General features: G+C 40.2%; 1 protein-coding gene and 1 non-coding gene across 8 annotated transcripts in view; one reads left to right on the top strand and one right to left on the bottom strand.

Annotated features, from left to right (window-relative positions):
* REPS2 (RALBP1 associated Eps domain containing 2) overlaps positions 1-26,287 on the top strand; it is a 174,082-nt gene that overhangs the window by 38,774 nt on the left and 109,021 nt on the right. For 3 of the 7 annotated variants that reach the window (XM_018043959.1, XM_018043961.1, XM_018043958.1), the window contains exons 7-10: positions 12,518-12,612; positions 18,807-18,876; positions 20,566-20,619; positions 25,097-25,142. In XM_018043959.1, coding sequence (XP_017899448.1) covers positions 12,518-12,612; positions 18,807-18,876; positions 20,566-20,619; positions 25,097-25,142 — 265 coding nt within the window. The remainder of the gene's footprint in view (positions 1-12,517; positions 12,613-18,806; positions 18,877-20,565; positions 20,620-25,096; positions 25,143-26,287) is intronic. The other 4 variants (XM_018043963.1, XM_018043964.1, XM_018043962.1 and 1 more) reach the window with 2 other exon arrangements.
* On the bottom strand, positions 20,135-20,206 carry TRNAC-GCA. The gene has a single exon. It is a non-coding gene; the product is annotated as a tRNA-Cys (tRNA).

Here is a 26,287-nt window from a genome sequence, read left to right as displayed (position 1 = left end):
TTAGGTAATGGAATGGACTAGGATTCTTGTACCTAATGAAAAAGTTTAAAAATTCCACACGGTAAAATGTATGAAAGGCTGTAATCTTAAAGGTACACTTAAGTTTTTCATATGTATCCACCCATATAACTGCAATCAGATGAAAGATACAGAACATTCTAGCATGCCAGAAAGTTGGAATAGAATCTCTTTGTCTTTTTCCTTAATTAACAGCAATCCCCAATTCTCTGGAGAGGAAAGAGTTACAGTGAGTCCAACATTTGTATTAACTTCTTTGGAAGACTGAAAAAATTAGTAGTGTCTTTTGACCATTCAAAGGCAGTGGGCTGATTTCTGATGTGAATTCTGTTACTCACAGAAGTATAGCTTCCTTTGAAAGAAACAGCTGTCCAGAAACAGCTGGTGGTTTCAATAGCAGTTCTCACTTTTTAGGGAGGATCTCTAAAACATGATAGCTTAGTCATCGATGATTATTGGCAAGAGGGAACCAGTGTCTAAAGAAAATGTGATTAGTCATTAATAGAGCATAAATTTTGTGGTTAGATCTGGAAGAGGTCTTAGATTATCTTGTCTTGTCCCCTCCTCGTAAAGGCATGAGATTCAAAGTGACCAGTTGCTTATCTAAGTCAGTCTTGAGATCACTGACTCTTAAATATTAATAAAAAGTCTGTCATTCTGTGGTAGGTACTAATGGGTGGAGGCTCAACCAAAGAGAAGAGTGTCTGGTGCCAGGGTCAGGTAGAAAAATTGGAGGAAGCATGACCCACAGGATCATGCCCAGAGGTCCTCAGAAAACGTATGAAGGGGAGGGTTCACAGAGCAAATGCAACTACATATTTCAGAACTTGGACTTTGCTTATAGCAGCTGCTTTCTGACACCAGCGGACTGTAACTCCAGCCTGCTCTCTTTCCTTATAGGCTTGGGGAGACTATCAGGAGTCCCTAGGAACTAGTTTGCAAGTGAGCAGCATGATACACTGCTGTATTTCCTGTTCAGTGTCTCTCTCTATGTCCCTTTCTCTGTCACACTCTCCCCTCTCTCATTCCATTTTGTTTTTTTTTTCTTTATTTTAATTGGAGGCTAATTACTTTACAGTATTGTGGTGGTTTTTGCCATACATTCATATGAATCAGCCATGGGTGTATATGTGTTCCCCATCCTGACCCTCCCTCCCACCTCCCTCCCCATCCCATCCCTCAGGGTCATCCCAGTGCACCAGTGCTGAGCACCCTGTCTCATGAATTGAACCTGGACTGGTAATCTATTTCACATATGATAATATACATGTTTCAATGCTGTTCTCTCAAATCATCCCACCCTCGCCTTCTCCCACAGAGTCCAAAAGTCTGTTCTTTACATCTGTGTTTCTTTTGCTGTCTCGCATATATGGTCATCGTTACCATCTTTCGAAATTCCATATATATGTGTTAATACACTGTATTGGTGTTTTTCTTTCTGACTTACTTTGCTCTGTATAATAGGCTCTAGTTTCATCCACCTCATTAGAACTGATTCAAATGCATTCTTTTTAATAGCTGAGTAATATTTCATTGTGTATATGTACCACAGCTTTCTTATCCATTCATCTGCTGATGGACATCTAGGTTGCTTCCATGTCCTGGCTATTGTAAACAGTGCTGCGATGAACATTGGGGTACACATGTCCCTTTCAATTCTGGTTTCCTTGGTGTGTGTTCCTAGCAGTAGGATTGCTGGGTCTTATGGCAGTTCTATTTCCAGTTTCTTAAGGAATCTCCAGACTGTTCTCCATAGTGGCTATACTAGTTTGCATTCCCACCAACAGTGTAAGAGGGTTCCCTTTTCTCCACACCCTCTCCAGCATTTATTGTTTATAGACTTTTTGATAGCAGCCATTCTGACTGGCGTGAGATGGTACCTCATTGTGGTTTTGATTTGCATTTCTCTGATAATGAGTGATGTTGAGCATCTTTTCATGTGTTTGTTAGCCATCTGTATGTCTTCTTTGGAGAAATGCCTATTTAGTTCTTTGGCCCATTTTTTGATTGGGTTGCTTATTTTTCTGGAATTGAGCTGCAGGAGTTACTTGTATATTTTTGAGGTTAATTCTTTGTCAGTTGCTTCATTTGCTATTATTTTCTCCAATTCTGAAGGCTGACTTTTCACCTTGCTTATAGTTTCCTTCGTTGTGCAGAAGCTTTTAAGTTTAATTAGGTCCCATTTATTTATTTTTGTTTTTATTTCCATTAGTCTGGGAGTTGGGTCATAGAAGATACTGCTATGATTTATGTCAGAGAGTGTTTTGCCTATGTTTTCCTCTAGGAGTTTTATAGTTTCTGGTCTTACATTTATATCTTTAGTCCATTTTGAGTTTATTTTTGTGTATGGTGTTAGAAAGTGATCTAGTTTCATTCTTTTACAAGTGGTTGACCAGTTTTCCCAGCACCACTTGTTAAATAGATTGTCTTTTCTCCATTATATATCCTTGCCTCCTTTGTCACAGATAAGGTGTCCATAGGTGCGTGGATATATCTCTGGGCTTTCTATTTTGTTCCATTGATCTACATTTCTGTCTTTGTGCCAGTACCACACTGTCTTGATGACTGATGCTTTGTAGTATAGCCTGAAGTTGGGCAGGTTGATTCCTCCAGTTCCATTCTTCTTTCTCAAGATTGCTTTGGCTATTTGAGGTTTTTTGTATTTCCATACAAATTGTGAAATTATTCATTCTAGTTCTCTGAAAAAAACTGTTGGTAGCTTGATAGGGACTGCATTGAATCTATAGATTGCTTTAGGTAGTATACTCATTTTCATTATATTGATTCTTCTGATCCATGAACATGGTATATTTCTGCATCTATTTGTGTCATGTTTGATTTCTTTCATCAGTGTTTTATAGTTTTCTATGTATTAGGTCTTTTGTTTCTTTAGGTAGATTTATTCCTAAGTATTTTATTCTTTTCATTGCAATGGTGAGTGGGATTATTTCCTTAATTTCTCTTTCTGTTTTCTCATTGTTGGTGTATAGAAATGCAAGGGATTTCTGTGTGTTAATTTTATATCCTGCAACTTTACTATACTCATTGATCAGCTCTAGTAATTTTCTGGTGGAGTCTTTAGGGTTTTCCATGTAGAGGATCATGTCATCTGCAAATAGTAAGAGTTTTACTTCTTCTTTTCCTATCTGGATTCCTTTTATTTTTATTTTTCTTCTCTGACTGCTGTGGCTAAAACTTCCAAAACTATGTTGAATAGTAGTCATGAGAGTGGGCATCCTTGTCCTGTTCCTGACTTTAGGGGAAATGCTTTCAGTTTTTCACCATTGGGGATAATGTTTGCTGTGGGTTTGTCATATATGGCTTTTATTCTGTTGAGGTATGTTCCTTCTAGGCCTGCTTTCTGGAGGGTTTTTTTTTTTTTAAATCATAAATGAATGTTGAATTTTGTCAAAGGCTTTCTCTGCATCTATTGAGATAATCATATGGTTTTTATCTTTCAATTTGTTAATGTGTATCACATTGATTGCTTTGCGAATATTGACGAATCCTTGCATCCCTGGGATAAAGCCCACTTGGTCATGATGTATGATCTTTTTAATATGTTGTTGGATTCTGTTTGCTAGAATTTTGTTAAGGATTTTTGGACCTATGTTCATCAGTGATATTGGCCTGTAGTTTTCTTTTTTTGTGGCACCTTTGTCTGGTTTTTATAAAGAAAGCTGAGTGTCGAAGAATTGATGCTTTTGAACTGTGGTGTTGGAGAAGACTCTTCAGAGTCCCTTGGACTGCAAGGAAATCCAACCAGTCCATCCTAAAGGAGATCAGTCCTGGGTATTCATTGGAAGGACTGATATTGAGGCTGAAACTCCAATACTTTGGCAAACCTGATGCGAAGAGCTGACTCATTGGAAAAGACCCTGATGCTGGGAAAGATTGAGGGCAGGAGGAGAAGGGGATGACAGAGGATGATATGGTTGGATGGCATCATTGACTCTGTGGACATGGGTTTGGGTGGTCTCCGGGAGTTGGTGACGGACAGGGAGGCCTGGCGTGCTGTGGTTCATGGAGTTGCAAAGAGTAGGACATGACTGAGTGACGGAACTGAACTGAACTGTACTGAACTGTCTGGTTTTGGTGTTAGGGATATGGTGGCCTCATAGAATGAGTTTGAAAGGTGACCTTCCTCTGCAGTTTTCTGGAAGAGCTCTTTGCTAAATTTTTGGTAGAATTCAGCTGTGAAGCCATCTGGTCCTAGGCTTTTGTTTTTTAGAAGATATCTGATTACAGTTTCAATTTCTGTGCTTGTGATAGATATGTTAAGATTTTCTATTTCTTCCTGGTTCAGTTTTGGAAAGTTATACTTTTCTAAGAATTTGTCCATTTCTTCCAAGTTGTCCATTTTATTGGCATATAGTTGTTGGTAGTAGTCTCTTATGATCCTTTGTATTTCTGTGTTGTCTGTTGTGATTTCTCCATTTTCATTTCTAATTTTGTTGATTTGATTCTTCTCCCTTTTTTTCTTGATAAGTCTGGCTAATGGTTTGTTTAGTTTATTTATCTTCTCAAAGAACCAGCTTTTAGCTTTGTTGATTTTGGCTATGGTCTCCTTTGTTTCTTTTGCATTTATTTCTGCCCTAATTTTTATGATTTCTTTCCTTCTACTAACCCCTGGGGTGCTTCATTTTTTCTTTTTCTAGTTGCATTAGGTGTAAAGTTAGGTTATTTATTTGATTTCTCTCCTGTTTCTTGATGTAGGCTTATACTGCTATGAATCTTGCCCTTAGCACTGCTTTTACTGAATCCCATAGGTTTGGGGTTGTTGTGTTTTCATTGTCATTCATTTGTACGCATATTTTGATTTCTTTTTTGATTTCTTCTGTGATTTGTTGGTTATTCAGAAATGTGTTGTTTAACCTCTATGTTTATATTTTTAATAGTTTTTTTCCCTGTAGTTGACATCTAATCTTACCACACTGTGATCAGAAAAGATGCTTGAGATTTCAATTTTTTTGAATTTACCAAGGCTAGATTTATGGTCCAGGATGTGATATATCCTGGAGAAGGTTCCGTGTGCACTTGAGAAAAAGGTGAAATTCATTGTTTTGGGGTGAAATGTCCTGTAGATATCAATCAGGTCTAACTGGTCCATTGTATCATTTAAAGTTTGTGTTTCCTTACTAATTTTCTGTTTAGTTGATCTATGCATAGGTGTGAGTGGGGTATTAAAATCTCCCACTATTATTGTGTTACTGTTAATTTCCCCTTTCATACTTGTTAGCATTTGCCTTACATACTGCAGTGCTCCTATGTTGGGTGTATATATATTTATAATTGTTATATCTTCTTCTTGGATTGATCCTTTGATCATTGTGTAGTATCCTTCTATGTCTCCTTTCGTGGCCTTTATATAAAAATCTATTTTATTTGATATGAGTATTGCTACTCCTGCTTTCTTTTGGTCTCCATTTGCATGAAATATCTTTTTCCAGCCCTTCACTTTCAGTCTGTATGTGTCCCTAAGTTTGAGATGGGTCTCTTGTAGACAGCCTATATAGGGGTCTTGTTTTTGTATCCATTCAGCTAGTCTTTGTCTTTTGCTTGGGGCATTCAACCCATTTACATTTAAGCTTATTATTGATAAGTATGATCCCATTGCCATTTACTTTGTTGTTTTGGATTTGAGTTTATAAACCTTTTCTGTGTTTCCTATCTAGAGAAGATCCTTTAGCATTTGTTGAAGAGCTGGTTTGGTGGTGCTGAATTCTCTGAGCTTTTGCTTGTCTGTAAAGCTGTTGATTTCTCCTTCATATTTGAATGAGAGCCTTGCTGGGTACAGTAATCTGAGTTGTAGGTTTTCCTCTTTCATCACTTTATGTCGGGCCATTCCCTTCTGGCTTGAAGAGTTTCTATTGAAAGATCAGCTGTTATCCTTATGGGGATACCCTTGTGAGTTATTTGTTGTTTTTCCCTTGCTGCTTCTAATATTTGTTCTTTGTGTTTGATCTTCATTAATTTGATTAATATGTGTCTTGGGGTGTTTCACCTTGGGTTTATCCAGTTTGGGACTCTCTGGGTTTCTTGGACTTGGGTGGCTATTTCCTTCCACATTTTAAGAAAGTTTTCAACTATTATCTCCTCAAGTATTTTCTCATGGCCTTTCTTTTTGTCTTCTTCTTCTTGATAGAAGAAGGAGGCGGGAGATAGAGGTGACCAGGAGGAGAAGAGGTTGAATCAAAAGGGGAGAGAGCAGTCTAGCCAGTAATCAATGCCCTATTTGCACTCCGCAGTCTGGAACACTCAGAGAGGTTCATGGAGTTCCACAGAGAAGAGAAGAGGGAGGAAGGAGATAGAGGTGACCAGGAGGAGAGGAGGGGGAGTCAAAAGGAGAGAGATCGATCTAGCCTGTGATCAGTTCCCTAAGTGTTCTTCACAGCCCAAAGAGATGCACAGAGTTGGGTAGAGAAGAGAAGAGGGAGGGAGGAGACAGAGGTGACCTGGGGGAGAAAAAGGAGAGTCAAAAGGGGAGAGAGCAATCAGGCCAGTAATCACACTCCTGAGTAAAAATGGTTACTGAAGATTGGGTTCTTAAAGGTACAGAATTGATAACAAATACCAAAAAGCAAAGATTAAAAATCTAGAGTAGAGGGTAGACTCTGAAAAATACAGTATTAAAAAAAATTGCAGTAGTTATTAGAAAATATGAAATTTGCTTTTAAAATAGTCTTTTTTTGCAAGGTAATAGTAGGTTTTAAAAATGAAAATGAAAGGAATAATAAAGGACTTAAAACTAAAAAAATTTAAGAAAATTAAAAAATGATAATAGTGAAATATATCTAAGAATTTCTCTGGAGCTGTTGAGGGCAGTGTGCGGTCAGTTCAGTTTCAGATAGTTCCTTGCTCCAGCTTACTTCTTCTCAAGGTCTATAGGTCCCTTCCAGTGTAGCCAATGCTAACTACAGGGTTTTAATCTGTTACACCTGTCACTTCCAAAGAGGATTCCTTTTCTTTGTTTTTTTTTTTTTTTTTTTTTTTTTTTTTGGCTTCCTCTGTTTGCAAGTCTCTTCAGTATCTCACTTCCGCCCTGACACAAGGGAGCGAAGGTGGTCATTTATTTAGGCTCACTTGTTCAGTTGTGCTGTGGGGAGGGAGGAACACTGCAAACAAATATCACTGGCATGTGTGAGGAATGCTCACAGTGCTTGGGCCACACTGTGTTTGCCCCTGCTCACAGCATGTGTGCTTTCCTGGTCTACACTGCTGATGCTCCAGGTTGCTCTGCAGGCGAACTATCTAAGGCAGGCCCTGGGTTGTGTGCACTTCCCAGGTCTAAGCTGCTCAGGTTCCGGTACTCGGGTACTCCACAAAGGCACAGACTCGGTTGGGCCTGCATTTTGTGCCCTTCCCAGGTCTGAGCAGCTCAGGTGACCAGGTGCTTGGCGAGTGCACTCTCCCCAGGTGGGGCAGTGCATCTTATCACCTCCCAGGTCCTGGCCACTCAGTTTCCCAGTGCACAGCTGGAGCGCTGTCTCAGGTGTGCATGTGTCTCTGGGGAGCTGATCTCTGGCTGCGACCCTCCTGGTGGATGTCAACCGTCCAGGATCCCAGGTAGACTTGGTTAGCAACTGGGAGCCTGCTCGCAGTTTGATAGAGGATGCTGTCTCTGGGGCCGAGTTTGCCCCTTTCCTTCCGGCTCTGGCTGGCACCCGCCTGCTTCCCTGCCTCTGGTGGGGGATGGGCCAGTCCACTGCTGGCTAGCTCTCCTCTGGTATTTGCTCAGTTCTTTGTTTTGTGAGCGGGCTGGCAGTGCCTTAGGTTAGAACTTTTTCTGAGAAAGTTCTCTCTTTCCTCTTTTTTTTTTTCTTCTCTCTCTCTGGCTATCCCACAGTTTGGGTTGCTATCTCATGTTAGTTCCCTCAGATTGCCCTCAGAGCATTCAGGCCCAGTCCTTACCCTAAGCACTGCAGCCCGTGCCTGCCTGTTCAGCCCCCGCTTGCTGGTGGCAGACGCAAGCGTCTAGGCTACTTCTCCACTGAGAGTTGCAGTTAGGTGCGTAATCTGTGGGTTTATATTTATTTTTTCCTCCCAGTTATGTTGCCCTCTGAGATTCCAAAACTCCCCACAGACCCGCCGGTGAGAGGGTTTCCTGGTGTTTGGAAACTTCTCTTTTACGGCTCCCTCCCCGAGATGGGTCTCCATCCCTAACTTTTTTGCCTCTCTTTTTGTCTTTTATATTTTGTCCTACCTCCTTTCAAAGACAATGGGCTGCCTTTCTGGGTGCCTGGTGTCTTCTGCCAGTGTTCAGAAGTTGTTTTGTGGAATTTGCTCAGCGTTCAAATGCTCTTTTGATGAATTTGTGGGGAAGAAAGTGGTCTCCCCGTCCTATTCCTCCACCGTCTTCCATTTTGGGGTTTTGATGAATGCGGTTTCCTTGTTTTTATGTTATGTGTCCATGGAACCTAGGCCAAGTGTCATGACTCCTTGTTTGAACCCCCCCGCCACACACCAATTTGTTTGTGACCTTTTATGGAGCATGCATTTATATAGAAAAAATGGAAGAATCTATCACATACCCTTCAATTAAATTAAAATTACCCATCATTTCCAGTTTGTGGTATTAATCTTAAATAATAATTATATAGTCCTAGCAAAAATCATGAGAGACCTCATAAAACCCCATCAAACATAGTGATAGTAAATATATTTTAGGTAAATCCTAAGAGTCTAGTCAAGGCTATGGTTTTTCCAGTGGTCATGTATTGATGTGAGAGTTGGACAGTAAAGAAAGCTGAGTGCTGAAGAATTGATGCTTTTGAACTGTGGTGTTGGACAAGACTCTTGAGAGTCCCTTGGACTGCAAGGAGATCCAACCAGTCCATTCTGAAGGAGATCAGCCCTGGGATTTCTTTGGAAGGAATGGTGCTAAAGCTGAAACTCCAGTACTTTGGCCACCTCATGCGAAGAGCTAACTCATTGGAAAAGACTCTGATGCTGGGAGGGATTGGGGACAGGAGGAGAAGGGGACGACAGAGGATGAGATGGCTGGATGGCATCACTGACTCGATGGACATGAGTCTGAGTGAACTCCGGGAGTTGGTGATGGACAGGGAGGCCTGGTGTGCTGCAATTCATGCGGTTGCAAAAAGTCGGACACGACTGAGCAACTTAACTGAAGGGTTTAGTAGTTAACTTTTAAATGGTTTATCACCATTGTTTATTTTTGTCTTTGATTCAAGAAAATGGCCAAAATGGCCAGAACTATTGAAGTCTTCTCTTTGAAAAATATGACTGGTCCTATTCATTTTGAGGGTTCATTTTTATAAGACCAAATTTAAATTTTTAAAAAACTTAGCTCTTGTTTCAAAAATTTTCAAATTGATCTCTATTTGGCCTTTAAAACAAATTAATCCAGTCTTCAATAACATTGGTGAAGAGTGTAAATTTGGTTGATACCATTGTGCATTCATAAATATGTAAGCTTGTTTTCAATAAAGTAACAAAACAAGAATTGTTGCATCTCATTCCCCGCTGTGTGCCAACAGTGAAAATTAACAGGCAGAATTGGAAGGAGACTTTGGATTATTTGGTGGCTTACTCATGGGCTTTTGGATATTTTTATGTCTAGGTGACTGGGTGGATTTGGGTATAGATTTTTAGCCTATAATTTGTTAAAAGTACCTACTGGTTATGTCCTATGTCAGAGGCACTGTTATTCTCTGTGGTCAGCGTGCTATATAAAAGAGAGTTCTTACCATCATAGGACTTGGAGACAGCTGGAGAATGGATGACTTTAGGGAGGACTTCCTTAAATGTTTGCACTTAAATGTGAAGGGTAAGCTAAGGGCACTGCAGGTGAAGAAGGGAGAAGAGTGGGCTCTGGGCACAGGGGACAGCAGCTATGCTGCAGTGTCCCTCTTTGATAGGGAGTTTGGAGCAGGGGAGTCATGTGAATTTCAGGTCATGGTGGCTGGATTGCAGAGAGCCAGGCCCTGAAGATATGGCTATAGAGGAAGCTGGGGAACAGATCATGGATAATGATGATGTGTTTGAAGCAGGGAAGGGACACAGTCAGATTTGCTGTTTGAAACGGTCATGCTGGTTGCTGAACTGAGAGCAGGTTTTGAGGATGAAGGGTGGAAACTGAAGAGCAGATCATGGCAGGGTGGATCACAGCCATGGGAGGCTGGCACTGGGAAGTGACAGTGGAGGAGGAGACATGGGGACTTGCAGGAGAGAGATTAAGCAGTGAATGGATGGCCTTGGTAGTTTTTGAAAGTGTTAGCTTTCTACACAGCTCGACTCCTTCTTGATAAGGCATCAGTGTATAATTGTAGCCGGGTCACTGATTGGTCAGCTACAAAGATAAATCTTATCTTGGTTAAAACTCTTCTTGGATTGAGGGACAGTACAAACTTCAAACTTGGAAACGTGTTTTACTGAGGGTTTTTTTGTTTGTTTGTTTGTTTTTTTACACCAAGGAAAGGGTGAGACGACTTGGTATAGTCAGAAAAATCACTGGGGCTCAAGGTTTGTCCCACCTGCTATCAGTGAAATGCAGACCAGAGGAAGCAGAGGAACAATCTAAGGTGCTTGTGCTCAGCTGTGTGTGGCAGCTCTTTCTTGGTGGCCACTGCTTTACCAAGAGGGAAGTTGGCATTTCAAACCCTAGTGGTGATGGGAGGGTGAGAAAGGATTCAAAACAACACCAGTCCATGTTTTAACATTTGATTAACAATATTTTTAAAAACATGCCATTAAAATTCTGATTTCTTAATGGCTGGTCTTGACAAACTGGATTTGTAGCTTCTGTTTACTGTCTACCTCAGTCTGCTTTTCTTCTTTGGAATATTGACAATTTCCTTAGCTGTTGAGACATTTCCTTTTTACTTACTTTGTGACAAAAGTGGTGAAACAGAATCTGCTTTTAAGAAATAGTGTGAGTGTTCAGTGTTAGCTTACCAGGTAGCATGATTTTTCTTATGCTGATCTACTCATCTACCCAGCAAACAACTGCTGTCTCTGAACTTACTATGTTGGAATACACCCATAATGTGATTCTTATTTCATTGTTATAAATCAGTAAGAACTTGTGCCCTTACTTTTGTTATTCCTGCTAATCAAAAGAAATGAGTATTTCATAAAATTTTCTTCAGCACATAGCATTGTAAGATCTTGTCTATTTACTTCCAATAGTAATAGCTAAAATGCAGTATTTCCTCAGTTAATGTTTATGGTATGAAAACTATCACCATAGTTCAGTTCAGTTCAATCAGTTCAGTTGCTCAGTCATGTCCGACTCTTTGCGACCCCATGAATCGCAGCACGCCAGGCCTCCCTGTCCATCACCAACTCCCAGAGTTTACCCAAACTCATGTCCATCGAGTCAGTGATGCCATCCAACCATGTCATCCTCTATCATCCCCTTCTCCTCCTGTCCCCAATCCCTCCCGGCATCAGAGTCTTTTCCAATGAGTCAACTCTTTGTATGAGGTGGCCAAAGTATTGGAGCTTCAGCTTTAGCATCATTCCTTCCAAAGAACACCCAGGACTGATCTCCTTCAGAATGGACTGGTTGGATCTCCTTGAAGTCCAAAGGACTCTCAAGAGTCTTCTCCAACACCACAGTCAAAAGCACTCGGCACTCAGCTTTCTTCATAGTCCAACTCTTACATCCATACCTGACCACTGGAAAAACCATAGCCTTCACTAGATGGACCTTTGTTGGCAAAGTAATGTCTCCGCTTTTGAATATACTGTCTAGGTTTGTCATAATTTTCCTTCCAAGGAGTAAGCATCTTTTAATTTCATGGCTGCAGTCACCATCTGCAGTGATCTGGGAGCCCCAAAAAATAAAGTCTGACACTGTTTCCCCATCTATTTGCCATGATGTGATGGGACCAGATGCCATGATCTTCATTTTCTGAATGTTGAGCTTTAAGCCAACTTTTTCACTCTCCTCTTTCACTTTCATCAAGAGGGTTTTTAGTTCCTCTTCACTTTCTGCCAAGAGGGTGGTGTCATCTGCATATCTGAGGTTATTGATATTTCTCCCAGAAATCTTGATTCCAGCTTGTGTTTCTTCCAGCCCAGTGTTTCTCATGATGTACTCTGCATATAGTTACTGCCATTTAAATATGTTGCTAGTATCATAGTTAAAATGGAAGTATTGTGATACTGATGGTTAAGGTGGAAAATGACTTCTGTGTTCTTAATATAACATGAAATGCTGACAGCATGTACTCTCCAGCAGGACTGCTAGCAGTTCAAGTTCCTGTTCTTCATTTACTGGCTCTTTGACATTGACTGAGGTGCTTCACTTCACTGTTCCTTAGTTTTATTGTGTGTAGAGTAGGCATGGTAGAAGTACCAGCTTTTATATGTAAAAACATGAAGTACTACCTCAGCGTGATGAGTGCCATCTCTAGTATAGGAGCTGGCTGATTTTGTTGTTCTATTTATGAAGCACAGAAAAGCTGCAAGGAAACAATGATCACTATGACTAAAGTATATATTCTTATGTATTCTTTTTGCTTCTTTTTAGCCTTTCCTAAGCCCAAGTGGGAGTGTGCATTATTTGATTCTTATTCTGAGTCAGTACCAGCAAACCAACAACCCCGTGACTTGAATCGGATGGAGGTAAAAAATCATCTTATGTTAGTAAGTAAGAATGTGTGTACACTTAAATCCGTTAGCTGATGTTCTTTACAAACTCTGGAAAATCTGCTTTCATAATGTTTTCTCTTCATACTTAGTACTTTGAAGCTCAGCATTTCAGATTTAGACACCAGATATATCTGTAATTATCTTTTTTCTTTTCTTTTCTCCCTAAAACTAGATTTGGAGAAAAAAGCAAAGTAGCCTCTTGACCTTTTAGAGGTGAAATTTAGGTATTGCCAAACTAAGCCCCCCAAAATGGAAGACAGGTTATTTACTTTAACCAAACTTTAATTCTGAAGTAAACATTGTAAAGCTGTATTTTTAGCAGCTGAGTATTAACCAGGTATAATGAATCAGAACAGTTTTGAGAGGAAGCTTGAGAACTGTATATGAGGGCCCCAAATCACATTCAAAGCTGCCTAATTTGGATGATCCTCAAGAGAAACCTGAAGAATTCCTTTAACGATGGGCCATTGATGGGCTTAGATGTGTGCTTAGGGGTCCTTATGGTTATTGTTAATATCAGCACTATCATCACCATCACCACCATTATAATTGCTGTGATGACAGCTTATGATATCTCTGTTCCCACCCTGAGAAAAGTCTGTATTTCATAAATGGAGGTTTGTTCATAGGCTTCTATTACCATGCTCTGACGTTGCAAGATGATAGAAATCAAAGGCAAGATACAGGGCCATTTACAAAATTTCTTGTGATGGTGTGTGATTATTTATTCTTCCCCCGTGAGGCTCTGGTGCCTGTAGTGTGTGTTGTGGATGCCATCCTCTCTGAGCCAGTCCAGCCTGCTTCTGCATCATTCTCTCTGATAACATCTCTCTCAGCCTCTCTGCTACTCTTATTTTGAGTTGTAGCCTCTGTGCTCCTTTGCTTAGCAGATTTCTCCTCTGGGGAAAGAGATAAAGTGATTTCAGGTGGTGTGATAGATGTGCATTCAAAGACTTTTGGCTTTTTCAATTTCTTTTTGTAGAATGTGCATGATGGTGAAGCAGACATGATTGTCAGCCACTTTTCATAGCCCCCAGTGTATTCTGGGTTGCTGGCAGTGTCCGTAGAAGTTTGTCTGTCAGGCCAGGACACTACAACTCTTACGCAGTTGCCCTGGTTTTTTATTTTTTGTTCTATTTTTAAATAAAAAAAATTATTTTTTTTGCTATGGGTAGCCCTGCTTGTGTAAAATTATATTGTTGTTAGGTGATTTACTAAAAAAAAATGTCTTTAATTCATATTCTTTCTGGTTAAACATTTTGTCCCATCTTGCCATGGTATCAGATAGTCTTTGCCTTTCCAACAGAGACAAATAATGCTGGTTTTTTTTTTTTTTTTTGAGAAATTACTTACTGACTCATGTTGCTTTTCCCCACGTACTCACTTCAGTTCAATTCAGTCACTCAGTCGTGTCTGACTCTTTGCGACCCCATGGACTGCAGCACGCTAGGCCTCCCTGTCCATCAACCAACTCCCGGAGTTTACCCAAACTCATGTCCATTGAGTCAGTGATGCCATCCAACCATCTCATCCTCTGTCATCCCCTTCTCCTCCTGCCCTCAATCTTTCCCAGCATCAGGGTCTTTTCAAATGAGTCAGCTCTTCGCATCAGGTGGCCAAAGTATTGGAGTCTCACCTTCAACATCAGTCCTTCCGATGAACACTCAGGACTGGTTTCCTTTAGGATGGACTGATCAGATTTCCTTGTAGTCCAAGGGACTCTCAAGAGTCTTGTCCAACACAACAGTTCAAAAGCATCAATTCTTCAGCACTCAGCTTTCTTTATAGTCCAACTCTCACATCCACACATGACTACTGGTATACTCGTTATCTGTCTAAAAGGAAAGGACCAAATATACAGATGGTTGTCAAATCTGGAAATGGAGATATTTTAAACACAGGAATGCATGCTTAAAGTTTATTTTATTTTTGGCTGTGCTGCATGTCTTGTGGGATCTTAGTTCCCTGACTAGGGATTGAACCCAGGCCCCTGGCAGTGAAAGCTTAGAGTCCTAACCACTAAAACACCAGGGAAGTCCTCATGCTTGGAGTTTAAATAGAACTTGGTACCAGCAGCCCTGTGAGGGATGACTCCAGTCACGTGTTTGTTGTGAATGGAGCTATAGCTGATTCAGGTCTTGAGAAATTTGCTCAGCAGTACATCTTTTTCAGAAGACAGCAGAGCTGTACCATATACTTATTTCCATCAAGAATTTTAAAGATTATAGTTTCAAGTATATGTGTCTTTAGCATGTTTCTTAGGTTTCTGAGTTGCTTTTTTTGTAAACAGGCTTATTGAGATATGATTCACATACCACATTCAGCTAAGGTATACAATTCAGTGGTTTAGAGCATATTGACAGTTGTGCAGCTGTCACTATAGTCTAATTTTAGAACATCTTCATCACTCGAGAAAGAAAACCTGTACCCATTAGGAGTCATCTACTGTTCTCCTCTTGCCCCAGCCTCTAGTAATCACTAAGCTATTTTCTGTCTCTAGAATTTGCCTATTCTGGACATCATATAAATGGAAACATATAACATGTGGTCTTTTGTGACAGGCTTCTTTCATTTAGTATAATGTTTGTTTTTTGATTTTCCAGTTTTACTGAGATACAGTTGATGTATTTGTTGTTGTTCAGTCTCTAAGTCATGTCCAACTGTTTGTGACCCCATGGACTGTAGCATGTCAGGCTCTTCTGTCCTCCACTGTCTCCCAGAGTTTGCTCAGATTCATGTCCATTGAGTCGATGATGCTATCTAACCATCTCATCTTCTGCCACCCTCTCCTCCTTTTGCCTTCATTCTTTCCCAGCATCAGGGTCTTTTCTAATGAGTCAGCTCTTTGCATCAGGTGGCCAAAGTATTTGAGCTTCAGCCCTTCCAATGAATATTCAGGGTTGATTTCCTTTAGGAGTGACTGGTTGGGTATCCTTGCTGTCCAAGGGACTCTCAAGAGTCTTCTCCAGCACCACAATTCGAAAGCATCAATTCTTTAGCACTCAGCCTTCTTCATGGTCCAACTCTCATATCCATCCATGGCTACTGGAAAAAGCATAGCTTTGACTATATGGACCTTTGTCAGCAAAGTGATATCTCTGGTTTTTAATATGCTCTCTAGGTTTCTCATGGCTTTCCTTCCAAGGAACAAGTGTCTTTGAATTTCATTGTTGTAGTCCCCATCCACAGTGATTTTGGAGCCCCCCCAAAATAAAATCTGTCACTGCTTCCATAGTTGATGTATACAACTGGATAAGTTTAAGGTGTATGGCCAAATGATTTGACTTACGCACATTTTGAAATGATCATCACAATAACTTTAGTGAATATCCATCATCTCAGATAGAGACACCATTAAAGAATTAGGGGAAAATATTTTTTTCTTGTGATGAGATCACTTTGTATAATATTTTAAAGTTCATTCGCAGTGTAACATGTGTCAGTGCTTTATTCCTTTTCATTGATGAATAATATCCCATTGTATGGATAGAACACATTTTGTTTATCCATTTTTTAGCTGATGGAAATTTGGGTTGTTTCCACTTTGGGACTGTTAGAAAAAATGCTGCTGTGAATATCCATGTACAGGTTTCTGTGTGCATGCATATTTTCACTTCTCTTGGGTATAAACTGAGGAGTGAATTGATTGGATCACATTATACCTTGTGTTATACTTTTTGAGGAACTAGCAAACTACTTTCCAAAGCAGCTATACCACTTTACATTTTTCTACCAGCAATGTATGAGGGGTCCAATTTCCCCATATCCTTGTTAACTTTGGTTACTATCTCTCTTTGATTTTAGCCATCCTAATGGGAATAAATCCAGGTGCCCCCTTCCCTGATTTTCCATTTTGGGCTTCCCTGGTGGCTCAGAGGTTAAAGTGTCTGCCTGGAATGCAGGAGACCCGGGTTTGATCCCTGGGTTGGGAAGATCCCCTGGAGAAGGAAATGGCAACCCACTCTAGTACTCTTGCCTGGAGAATCCCATGGAGGGAGGAGCCTGGTAGGCTACAGTCCATGGGGTTGCAAAGAGTGGGACACGACTGAGCGACTTTCCTTACTTAATGGGAATAAAGTAGTATCTCACAGTGGTTTTTATTTGAATTTCCTAATGACTACTGATATTAAACATCTTTTTGTGTGCTTATTAGCCATTTGTGTGTCTTCTTTGGTGAAATGTCTATTCCTATCTCTTGTCCATTTATAAACTGGTTTGTTTATTATTGAGTTTTAAGTGTTCTTTATATATTCTGGATGTAAGTTTCTTATTAGATACATAATTTTCAAGTATTTTTCTTTGTTTTTCTCCTCTTTCTTGATAGTATCCTTTGTAGCACAAATATTTTTTATTTTGATGAAGTAGAATTTATCTATTTTTTAAATTTTTTTACTTGTGCTTTTGGTATCATGTCTAAGAAACCGTTGCCTAATACAAAATCATGAAGATTTATTCCTATGTTTTCTTCTAAGGGTTTTATAGTTTTAGGTCTTACATTGAGGTTTGTGATCCATTTAAAGTTAATTTTTATATAGATTGTGAAGAAGAGGTTCAACTTCATTCTTTTGTATATGGATATCAAGTTGTCTCAGCATCATTTATTGAATAGACAGTTTCCCCCCTACTCAATTGTTTTGTACTGTTGTTGAAAAGCAGTTGACCACAAATGTAAGGGTTTATTTATGGATTCTCAATTCAGTCCCATTGATCTATATGTCTTATGTGAGTACTGTACTGTCTTGATTCCTGTGAGTTTTTGGTAAGTTGTTCTTTTTCAAGAATATTTTTGCTATTTTGGGTCCCTTGCATTTTTATATGAAATTTAGGGCCAGCTGGTCAAATTCTGCAAAAAAATAAGAAGGATTACTTCAATTCTGTAGATGAATTTTGGGAGTATCACCATTTTAACAGTATTAAATCTTTTGACCCATGAACACAGAATGTCTTTCCATTTATTTAGATTTTTAAAATTTCTTTAAGTGGTGTTCTTTTGGATTTCTTTTTATCTGTTTTTTTCTACTCCTAAATTATTTTATTTCGTTAAGGATCTGGTTTATAATCCCGTTGTTACAAGAAAATGAAAGAAGGGCACGGTTGAGATGCATTTGGTTGAGATACATTCTGTGTTCTAAGTTAGGTCTGGAGGCTTCATTGTGATGCCAAGAATGACTTGTCTGAGCATTCTTACACCCTAGATCAGATTACCACCAGGTAGTATTGTAACTCCGTTCTTTGAAACAGTTTGAAAACAGAAGTATTGCTTATGTTTCTTGGGCTGTTCTGATTCTGAGAGGTAAACCAATTAACCTTTGGGAGCACCAGATAACTCCAGGAATTTACCCTACTTTTAAGTTTTAAAATTTTTCTTTATTTGATTCTTTGAATATATTTAAAATAAAAAGAATACCAAAAGGCTTATAGTGACAAGTCTTCCTCTTATCCCTATCCCCATCTACCCAGTCACCCTTCAGTTTTTATATATTTTTCTAGAATTTGTTTATATATATATACCAAATATGAATATATTATCCTTTAATCTTATCAGAGGACAGAGTCCATGCTAATTGAGAGTTTATAAGAAATTATAGTAAATAGGTTTTACACAGATTTTAAACTAATCAGCACATGATTAATTTGGGTATTCATCTTAGTATAAGTGGAAATGTCTCTCTTAAATGAGTTAGCAGAAAGTTTTCTTCTGCACACCAATAAAATTCTCTTATTTCATGACAGGGAGGCTATTTGAATCAGGGTTGAGCACCCTCTGCATAAGAGATTCTGGCAAATATCCACATGATGGGACTACTTGTCAGAACCTCTTGCTGCTTGTGAGAAAATAGCTAGAGCATAGGTTTGTTCTTGACTGAAGTCATGGGCAAATGCTCTACAACTCTGGCTGAAGCTCACACCAGATTCAGATACAACGTATGTTCTATACATAGACCTCAGCCTAAATCATTATGTTTTTCCTCTGTGTATAGAAAATTTTTCAATGCAAATTAACTTATACCTCACTAGAAACCTAGAAAAAATAATCTTAAATGTCAAGATTTATGGAAGACAGAAATATTGGCAAAATATACAGCTTTTAAAAACATTTTCATCATATATGCACATCACTTCTTTTTCATTCCAACCCATATTGTTAATTTACTTTTCTTTCCAAGAAGCTGTCTATTAAAGACATGGCCGACTTTCCTGTCCCTACCCAAGATGTGACTGGTGATGACAAACAAGGTATGAAAAGAATGAGTTTTCTCCCTTTGGGAACATTTTCTGTGCATTCTTTAAATCTACTTCTCTTGGAATGGCTGGTTTCTAGAGTGTATGAGGACTGTTCTCAGTATATGAACACATTTGGATGGATTAAATTGTTCAGTTGTCACTGAACTATAGTTCATAAAGCAGTAATGAGCTGGAGTGTCCAAAGCCCTTCATTTACGACCCTGTACTCACAGCTGATCCTCAGGCTACTCTGACACCTTATATTGGAATCTGGCCGTACTAATTAGGAAATGACTGGAAGCTGAATGGTTTGAGAACATAACATCTTGTGTTGGTAGGTGTGATCCCAGAATATCAATATAAAGGTACATTTGCACACAGATCTAACCGTTGAGGAAGTTACCTTCTGGAGAGAGAGTTTCTGTCCCTAGGCTTTATTCTCTGTGACTTTGCGGGTGTTGGGCTGTGACGTGGAGCCCAGCAACAATTTCCTTACGTTAGTGGGTGGGTGAGAGCATTGCAGCACACTGTTGCTTGTTATAGCTAGCATCAAGCACAGGGATGACTTGGCTTGGCACTGTCTAGAAGAGAGGGAAGAACACCCTACTTCCTCCCATGCTTCTATTACAGTGGTTTATAATCGATTGAGTCCTCCCTCATGCACTGCATTATTCAGTCCTCAGAAAATTGAATGGTGGCTGGTATATTTTATCGCCTAAAATATATAGATGAGTAAACTCAAGTTCAGGCAGTATGAATCATTTATTCAGTGAGAAAAAGAGCAGTGGTAAAAACTAAGATTTTCTAATTCTCAAGCCAGTATCCCTTCTATTGGACTGTAGCCCACCAGGCTCCTCTGTCCGTGGGATTTCCTAGGCAAGAATTCTGGAGTGAGTTGCCATTTCCTTCTTCAGGGGATCTTCCCAACCCAGGGATCAAATCCAGATCTCCTGCATTGTAGGCGGATTCTTCACTGACTGAGCCAACAGGGAAACAATTACAATAATTGCATGCTGTCTATTTCAGTGTTTGATTAGGAGGGGCAGGCAGACCCGGACATTGTCTGTAGCAGCAAGTACTTTGATAACTCTCTTTACTAGTGGATCTTAGCCTTAAATGCCCATTGGAATAACCTGTGTGTATATGAAGTCGCTCAGTCGTGTCTGACTCTTTGTGACCCTGTGGAGTGTAGCCCGCCAGGCTCCTCTGTCCATGGGATTCTCCAGGCTAGAATACTGGAGTGGGTTGCCATTTCCTTCTCCAGGGGATCTTCCCAACCCAGGGATTGAACCTGGGTCTCCTGCATTGCAGGCAGACGCTTTATCCTCTGAGCCACCAGGGAAGCTGGCGAGCTCTTAAAATCGTGAAGCCTGGCTCTCACTCCCAGAGAGATCCTGATGTCTTTGTTTGGGAAAAAATGGGGAATTTTGATATTTCCTGGTAATACTCTCCCAAGCCACTGGTGGCACTCTCTCTGGAACATTGAAAATATGTCTTTATTCTCTGTAGGAGTAGAGCCCATTATCATAGGAGGCTTTTATTGTTTTAGTAAGTGCTATAGCAACTTATAGGTATATAGAACACTGTTTTCATAAGTGATAACTTGGAATTCTTTATTTTAATGTAACATGCTTTAGATATAATTTTTTTTCTTTCCTCTTCTTTTCTTTCTCTTTTTCTTTAAAAACAAAACACTGCTAGCTTTGAAGAGTGCTACTGATGAAGCCTTACCAAAGGACATGTCTGAGGATTCAGGTAGGAGAAAACCAATTTAATATATTTTAAATGTAATTATTTCTAAAACAAAAACAAAAAACAGCCCTGTAGTTTCAGTGAGAAGACTGACACATTTGTGATTTTTTAATATATATGTATATATTTCTTTCCAAATATTTGTTGTGTGTTTTATTCTAAGGAAACCTTTTGGTTTCTTTTTTACTCCTTCGCTCTTCTCAGGTATGAGAAGAGGGTGATTCCTTTGTAAGTTCTAAATATAGTTTTCACTGAAAGAATCTCTCTGTTTGAATTGAGGGTCTCATTGTCACTAAGTGTAAAGTTGAGAAGGCTTTAATTTGAGATTTTAGTAAGCCATTGTGGTTTCCCTGTAGAGTAAGGAGCTGATGGAGTGGATCAACGGGAGACTCATAGGTGAAACTTTCCATTTCCAAAATAAAAATCTCAAATATTTTCATTATACTTCACCACCAGGAAAACAGGTAAATGTGCTTATACATGGAGTAGATTCCATGGAGAAAAATAAAAGTTGTGTTTGCCCAGGTTTTTGGAGAGTCAGGGCTGTGTCTGTGGACCTTGGAGATGGCCGGGCCTGTGTCCTCAGCTTTCTCAGTGGAGCTGTCATTGAACCAAGATGAACCTAGTTTAGAACATACTGGCTAGGGATGTTTGTAGCTCTGGTTGTAGGGACACGAAAGAAGTTGCTCATTTCTTGTTTATTGTTTTCTCTTTTAATATTTAATAATTAAATCATGTTTGTTTCAGTTAGCTAGGTATCATCCAGGCTTTAGTTGTTAAAGTTAGAACAAAGGAATCAATATTTATCAAGGCTTAGTAGTGTATTTCTGAAATATCAAGTTCATTTAGGGTTTAAAAGAAAGAGGGATAGAGATAGAAAAAGGAATGGGGAGCAAGGGAGAGAGGAAGAGGGAGATGGAGGAAGAGAGAATGAATATGGAGAATATATGATTGATTACAGTGATGAGGCCTAAGAATCTGTATTTTCAGGCAACCCCCTGGAGGATTCTAATGTTCAGCCTATTTGAGGAACCACTATCTCTCAAAAGCAATGTTAAGAAATAGGAAATTAAGATTGTAAATTAACTGTGACTCCAAAAATGGTAGGAATTTTCAAGCTGTGTTTTGGTTTTTGGAACTGATTCAAGTTCCTTCATCATGGGGGAAATACTCTATTTGCGTAGGACAATCATCTGACGTAGGTTCCTTCCAACTCTAATTTTTGGAAATGAAGTGGATACATCCCAGTTTTTGTAAACTTCATGTTATGGTATTAATAAAATCTGTTTAAATTTGGAGAGTTAAATTGTGCTTCTCCAGCAACCTTTTTGGCTTATAACTCTTCCTGTTTATTTCCATGAGCATGCCCCATGTTCTCTGGGGCAGGAGTTTTAGATGTCATTTTTAACGTTTAATAGGGCATGGCATACATCACCAGTCAGAGCCTATCAGGGTATATGTGCCACAGTATGTAAAGTATATCTGAATTTGTTTCACATTCTGCCTGGGAGCATACTGTGTGGTTTCTGATTTGTTCTTTGCTGCCCTTTCTGGAGCTTTCAGGGAATACCTCATCTGAAAGGTTATTTAATACCCAGGGAACGTTTGGATTCTTAGTGAAAGACAGGAGTTTCAAGGTGGTGGTTTCTAATTCTGGAGGCTTTTCATACCATGTTAGCAGTTCACCTTGGTTGAGTTGCTGTTTTCTGGAGAATTAAACTTTAGGCTTGCCTTCCTGTCCTGTTTCTGTCTCCTGGAAAGGTGATGTGCCTGGTGTGTTCTAGGAAATTCTCACTCTTCTTCTCTCTGCCCAGCTCAGTGAGAAGCTATGATTTGCCCATGGTCTTCTGCCTGGATTCTGACACAACCTGCCCTCACCATTTTTGCAGATGTTCACATGCTCCAAATGCTGAGTCCGACTTTCAGGGGCTTGGAAGCTGATGGAAGACTTAAATAGAATCGTGTTCTCCAGCTTTTTCTGATCTGGAACCTGTTGGGACTCACCAGCCCTGCCTGGGATCTCATTTCCCACTTCTGCCCTTCCTTCCGCAGAGGGTGGTGATAACCATGATAATAGTAATGGCAGTGAAGAGAATTTTGTGGCTTATAGGTGGGATGGGATTGAATCATCAGGGACTGGGGTATTCCTTGGTACGTAGTTTTTCTCATAGGCTCTTACCCTTTTAATTGCTGAGTGTGTGTATAGTAGTAGAATCTGATGGATTTCTTAGCTAATGCCACATTCCAGCCTAATTCACCAGGCCACTCTGCACCATGGCCATCTTTTTCTGTGTGTCTCCGCATCATGCCAAGGGTGTCAGACCTGCTTGTCCTCAAACTGTAGCCTTCAGCCTCCTGTTGGTGTTTTTCGCAGTTGCCACCCTGATGGTCTTAAGCAGCAGAGCACTTCTCTCCTTCTATTCCCTGTACCCACCTGTATCTCCTTTGCTGTCTTAGAAGAAACAAAATTTTGAAACCAAATTTCTAAGCTTAAAAAATTAAGGACACTGTACAAGAGTAATATTTTGCAATTCTAGAACACATTTAGTTTTTAAAGTGCTTTCACCTTCTTATCTCTCCGTGTGAGAAAGGGGCCTCATTTTTATTCTCTTTATTCTGTAGGTGAGGAGGCTGAGGTTCAGAGAAATCACAGCTAGTGAATGTCATAGCCAGGAGGAGTTGGCCTAGTCTCTAACCCTCAGCCACCCCCTCATCCCATCTGTCTGCCTGTCTATCACCAACAGGATTCCTGCTCCTTCCACACCCATCCACACCCCAGCATAAAGACAGATAGTGGCAGTGGACAAAGGAATTAACAAGTTATCATGGTCTGGTTGGGGGAATAGTCTTTTAACATGACCTACACTTCTCTGACGGAGAAGGCAATGGCAACCCACTCCAGTACTGTTGCCTGGAAAATCCCATGGACAGGGGAGCCAGGTAGGCTGCAGTCCATGGGGTCACTAAGAGTCGGACATGACTGAAGCGACTTAGCAGCAGCAGCAGACTTCTCTGACTCACACATTTTTGGGAAACAGTGGGGCCTGAGAGAAGCGGATCAGAGCCAGCCATGGTGAATGGAGTCCCACTGTCTGCCCAGCTCCTGGACAGCTTGCTGGGCTAGAAGAGAGTTTCTCTTGGGCCACTATCCTTTGCTGCCCAGGGGCCTGGAGGAGGGGGGGTGGTTGCCTGTCCTCGGGCAGGTACCACTGTGGGTGCATGAGACCCAGCCAGGCAGGTTCACACTGCTCGGCCTCCTGTTTCTCGGGGCTCTGGCAGCCTTCCGGTGGTTTATAATCAAAAGGTGGCTGTATTCTCACTCCAAGAAGCCAGGGTGCTTTGGTCAGGAGAAATGCGTGTCTTCTGCAGCTGACCATAGTGAAGGGAACGTGTGTTCCTAGTTTGTTTTGTACCTTGGTAGCATCTCAGTTCCCCATTTCTGTCCTGCGTATCTAACCTAAGGAGTTTAAGGGCTCTCTGGTAGCTCAGTGGTAAAGAATCTGCCTGCAGTGCAGTTGACATGGGTTCAATATCTGGATTGGGAAGATCTCCTGGAGGAGGAAATGGGTACCCACTCCAATATTCCTGCCTGGAGAATCCCATAGACAAAGGAGTCTGGTGGGCTACGGTCCATGGGGTCGCAAAGAGTCAGACATGACTGAGTGACTAACACTTTCACTTAATGATCGTCAGAAATCCAGCATGCTTCCCACCAAGGAAGGTTTTTATCTTTGGAGTAATGTAAAAGAGGATGACATCATGCAGTGAAACATTTTCTTTCTCATTATTCCCAGCAAGTTATGATGGGAAAGTAGGCTTCATATGTGTTGGTAGTGAGCAAGCTAGTTTATGATTTAAATTGGTGAAGGAAAAGTTGTCTGGTTGACAAAATATATTCCATAATACTCTCTGTATAATTTGAGACACAAAAATATTTTCTTATGGGAAAAACTGCATAGTTCATTTCAGCTTAATTGTGGGAGCTTTGATTTCTTGTGGTCATGCTGTCCTGGTGGTGTATTTTAAGAAAACCTTAAAAATATATAGCCTGATAAATTTCTTCATAGCCTTCAGGGAAGACTGGTTCAAAATCTGTTATTATTTAATACTTGACTATCATGATAGACCAAGAAACCCTCAAGTCTGAACCCATCATTATATAAATAGATAACCTTTTGAGGGAGTTGTCTTTTTAGACTGGAATTTCTTCATTAGCCAGCTTCGATTTAAGAATGGCTTTGTGGCTAGTGGTCTGATAAAAGGAAAAATATGTTGCTTTTTCTTTCCTGTTAATTGTGCCTTTAGCTTTAGAAATAAAATTATGAAATCACAAAAATGTGGAAGTGGTCAAGTTTTCCATAGGGATGTTTGTACCTCACGTTTACTGTTGATGTGTTCTGTACTAGCCCAGGTGCTGCTTATAAACCTGTTTAACTGCAGACATGAAACCCAAGCAAACAGCAAATAATCTTTGTTTCAGCCACTCCTAAGGATTCCAACAGTCTCAAAGCAAGACCAAGATCCAGGTAGTGTTTGTTTAAATTTCTGCTTTAATGCCCTTTGTGCCCTCTCCCTGACTAGAAGTAAATCTCCCAACGAAAAACCTAACCCACGATCCCCTTTCCCTTCAGTTTGACACTTAGGCTGTAGGTGAGTTCACTCGTCTCTAGGGGTCTGACTGGAGCCCACAGTGCTGCTGGAGAGGCTCTTAGTTTCTGTGTTTACTGGTGCCGGAAGAGGGGCTGCAGCTCTTTGGCAAGCTGACGTGAAGAAGGGGGCTGTGTGACATGACCCAGTTGCTGCAGGATGATAACGAATAGTGGGGAAGTACCTTTGGAAAGAGGGAAATATGGTTAAAAGGTAACTAACACTGAAATTTCCTGTCATGACAAGGTGAACACCAAAAAATAAGAAGTCTGGGTATAAAATCTAGAGTAGGGATGAAAATGCTCTGGCAATGTCAGTAAGGCTCAAAACTGCAGGTAAGCAGTGTTTGTGGACTGTTTCGTCCTGTTAGAGGCTCTTCTCAGCTTCATAATCGCTGAGTCAGGAGAGGCTAGGAGCAAAGGGAGAGCCATCAGATAGTAGATGGGAGGAGTGAGGAGGAATACAGAGATGCTGGTAGAACTCCTAGGACCTCAAGGAGGGGACACGGTGTTGAGATGATTGTTTACCAGTAGACTGCAGTGGGAGATGGGATGCTGCTTGTGTATTTTCCAAGTTTTGCTTTGGCTCTCAATGACTTTTTTCCCTCCTTTGGCTACTAGATATGTTCCTGAGAAGGTGAATTTAAATATGATCATATTTTGTATGCTTGAAATACTGCCATTTAAGGAACTCTGGTCTCCTTGTAAGTCAAAGAATTACACCTTAGTTTATTTTTTATATCTGGATTTTCCAAGTTAGAGTTTTGTTTCCTTGTTTATAGAAGGTACAGATATCTATGTTCATATTTGTTAAAACAACTGGTACAGTAATTTTTGGTAGGAAAAAAGGTATAGTCCCTATTTCTCTCTATGGCCACCACATTTTCTCATCCTGGTTTTAAAGGATGAATGGGTCTTTTACAAATTACTCTGTGCTGGCTCTAGGATGTAGGAATAGTAACATTTGTCTGCCTTCATAGTAGACAAATACTTCTCTAAATGTCAGAAATCAACCCTCATAGTTT

The sequence above is a fragment of the Capra hircus genome (genome assembly GCF_001704415.2).
Source record: "Capra hircus breed San Clemente chromosome X unlocalized genomic scaffold, ASM170441v1, whole genome shotgun sequence".
In the NCBI taxonomy this organism is placed as follows: Eukaryota; Metazoa; Chordata; class Mammalia; order Artiodactyla; family Bovidae; genus Capra; species Capra hircus.
Note: the sequence above shows the minus strand (reverse complement) of the source record. Positions and strands in the feature narration are given on the sequence as shown.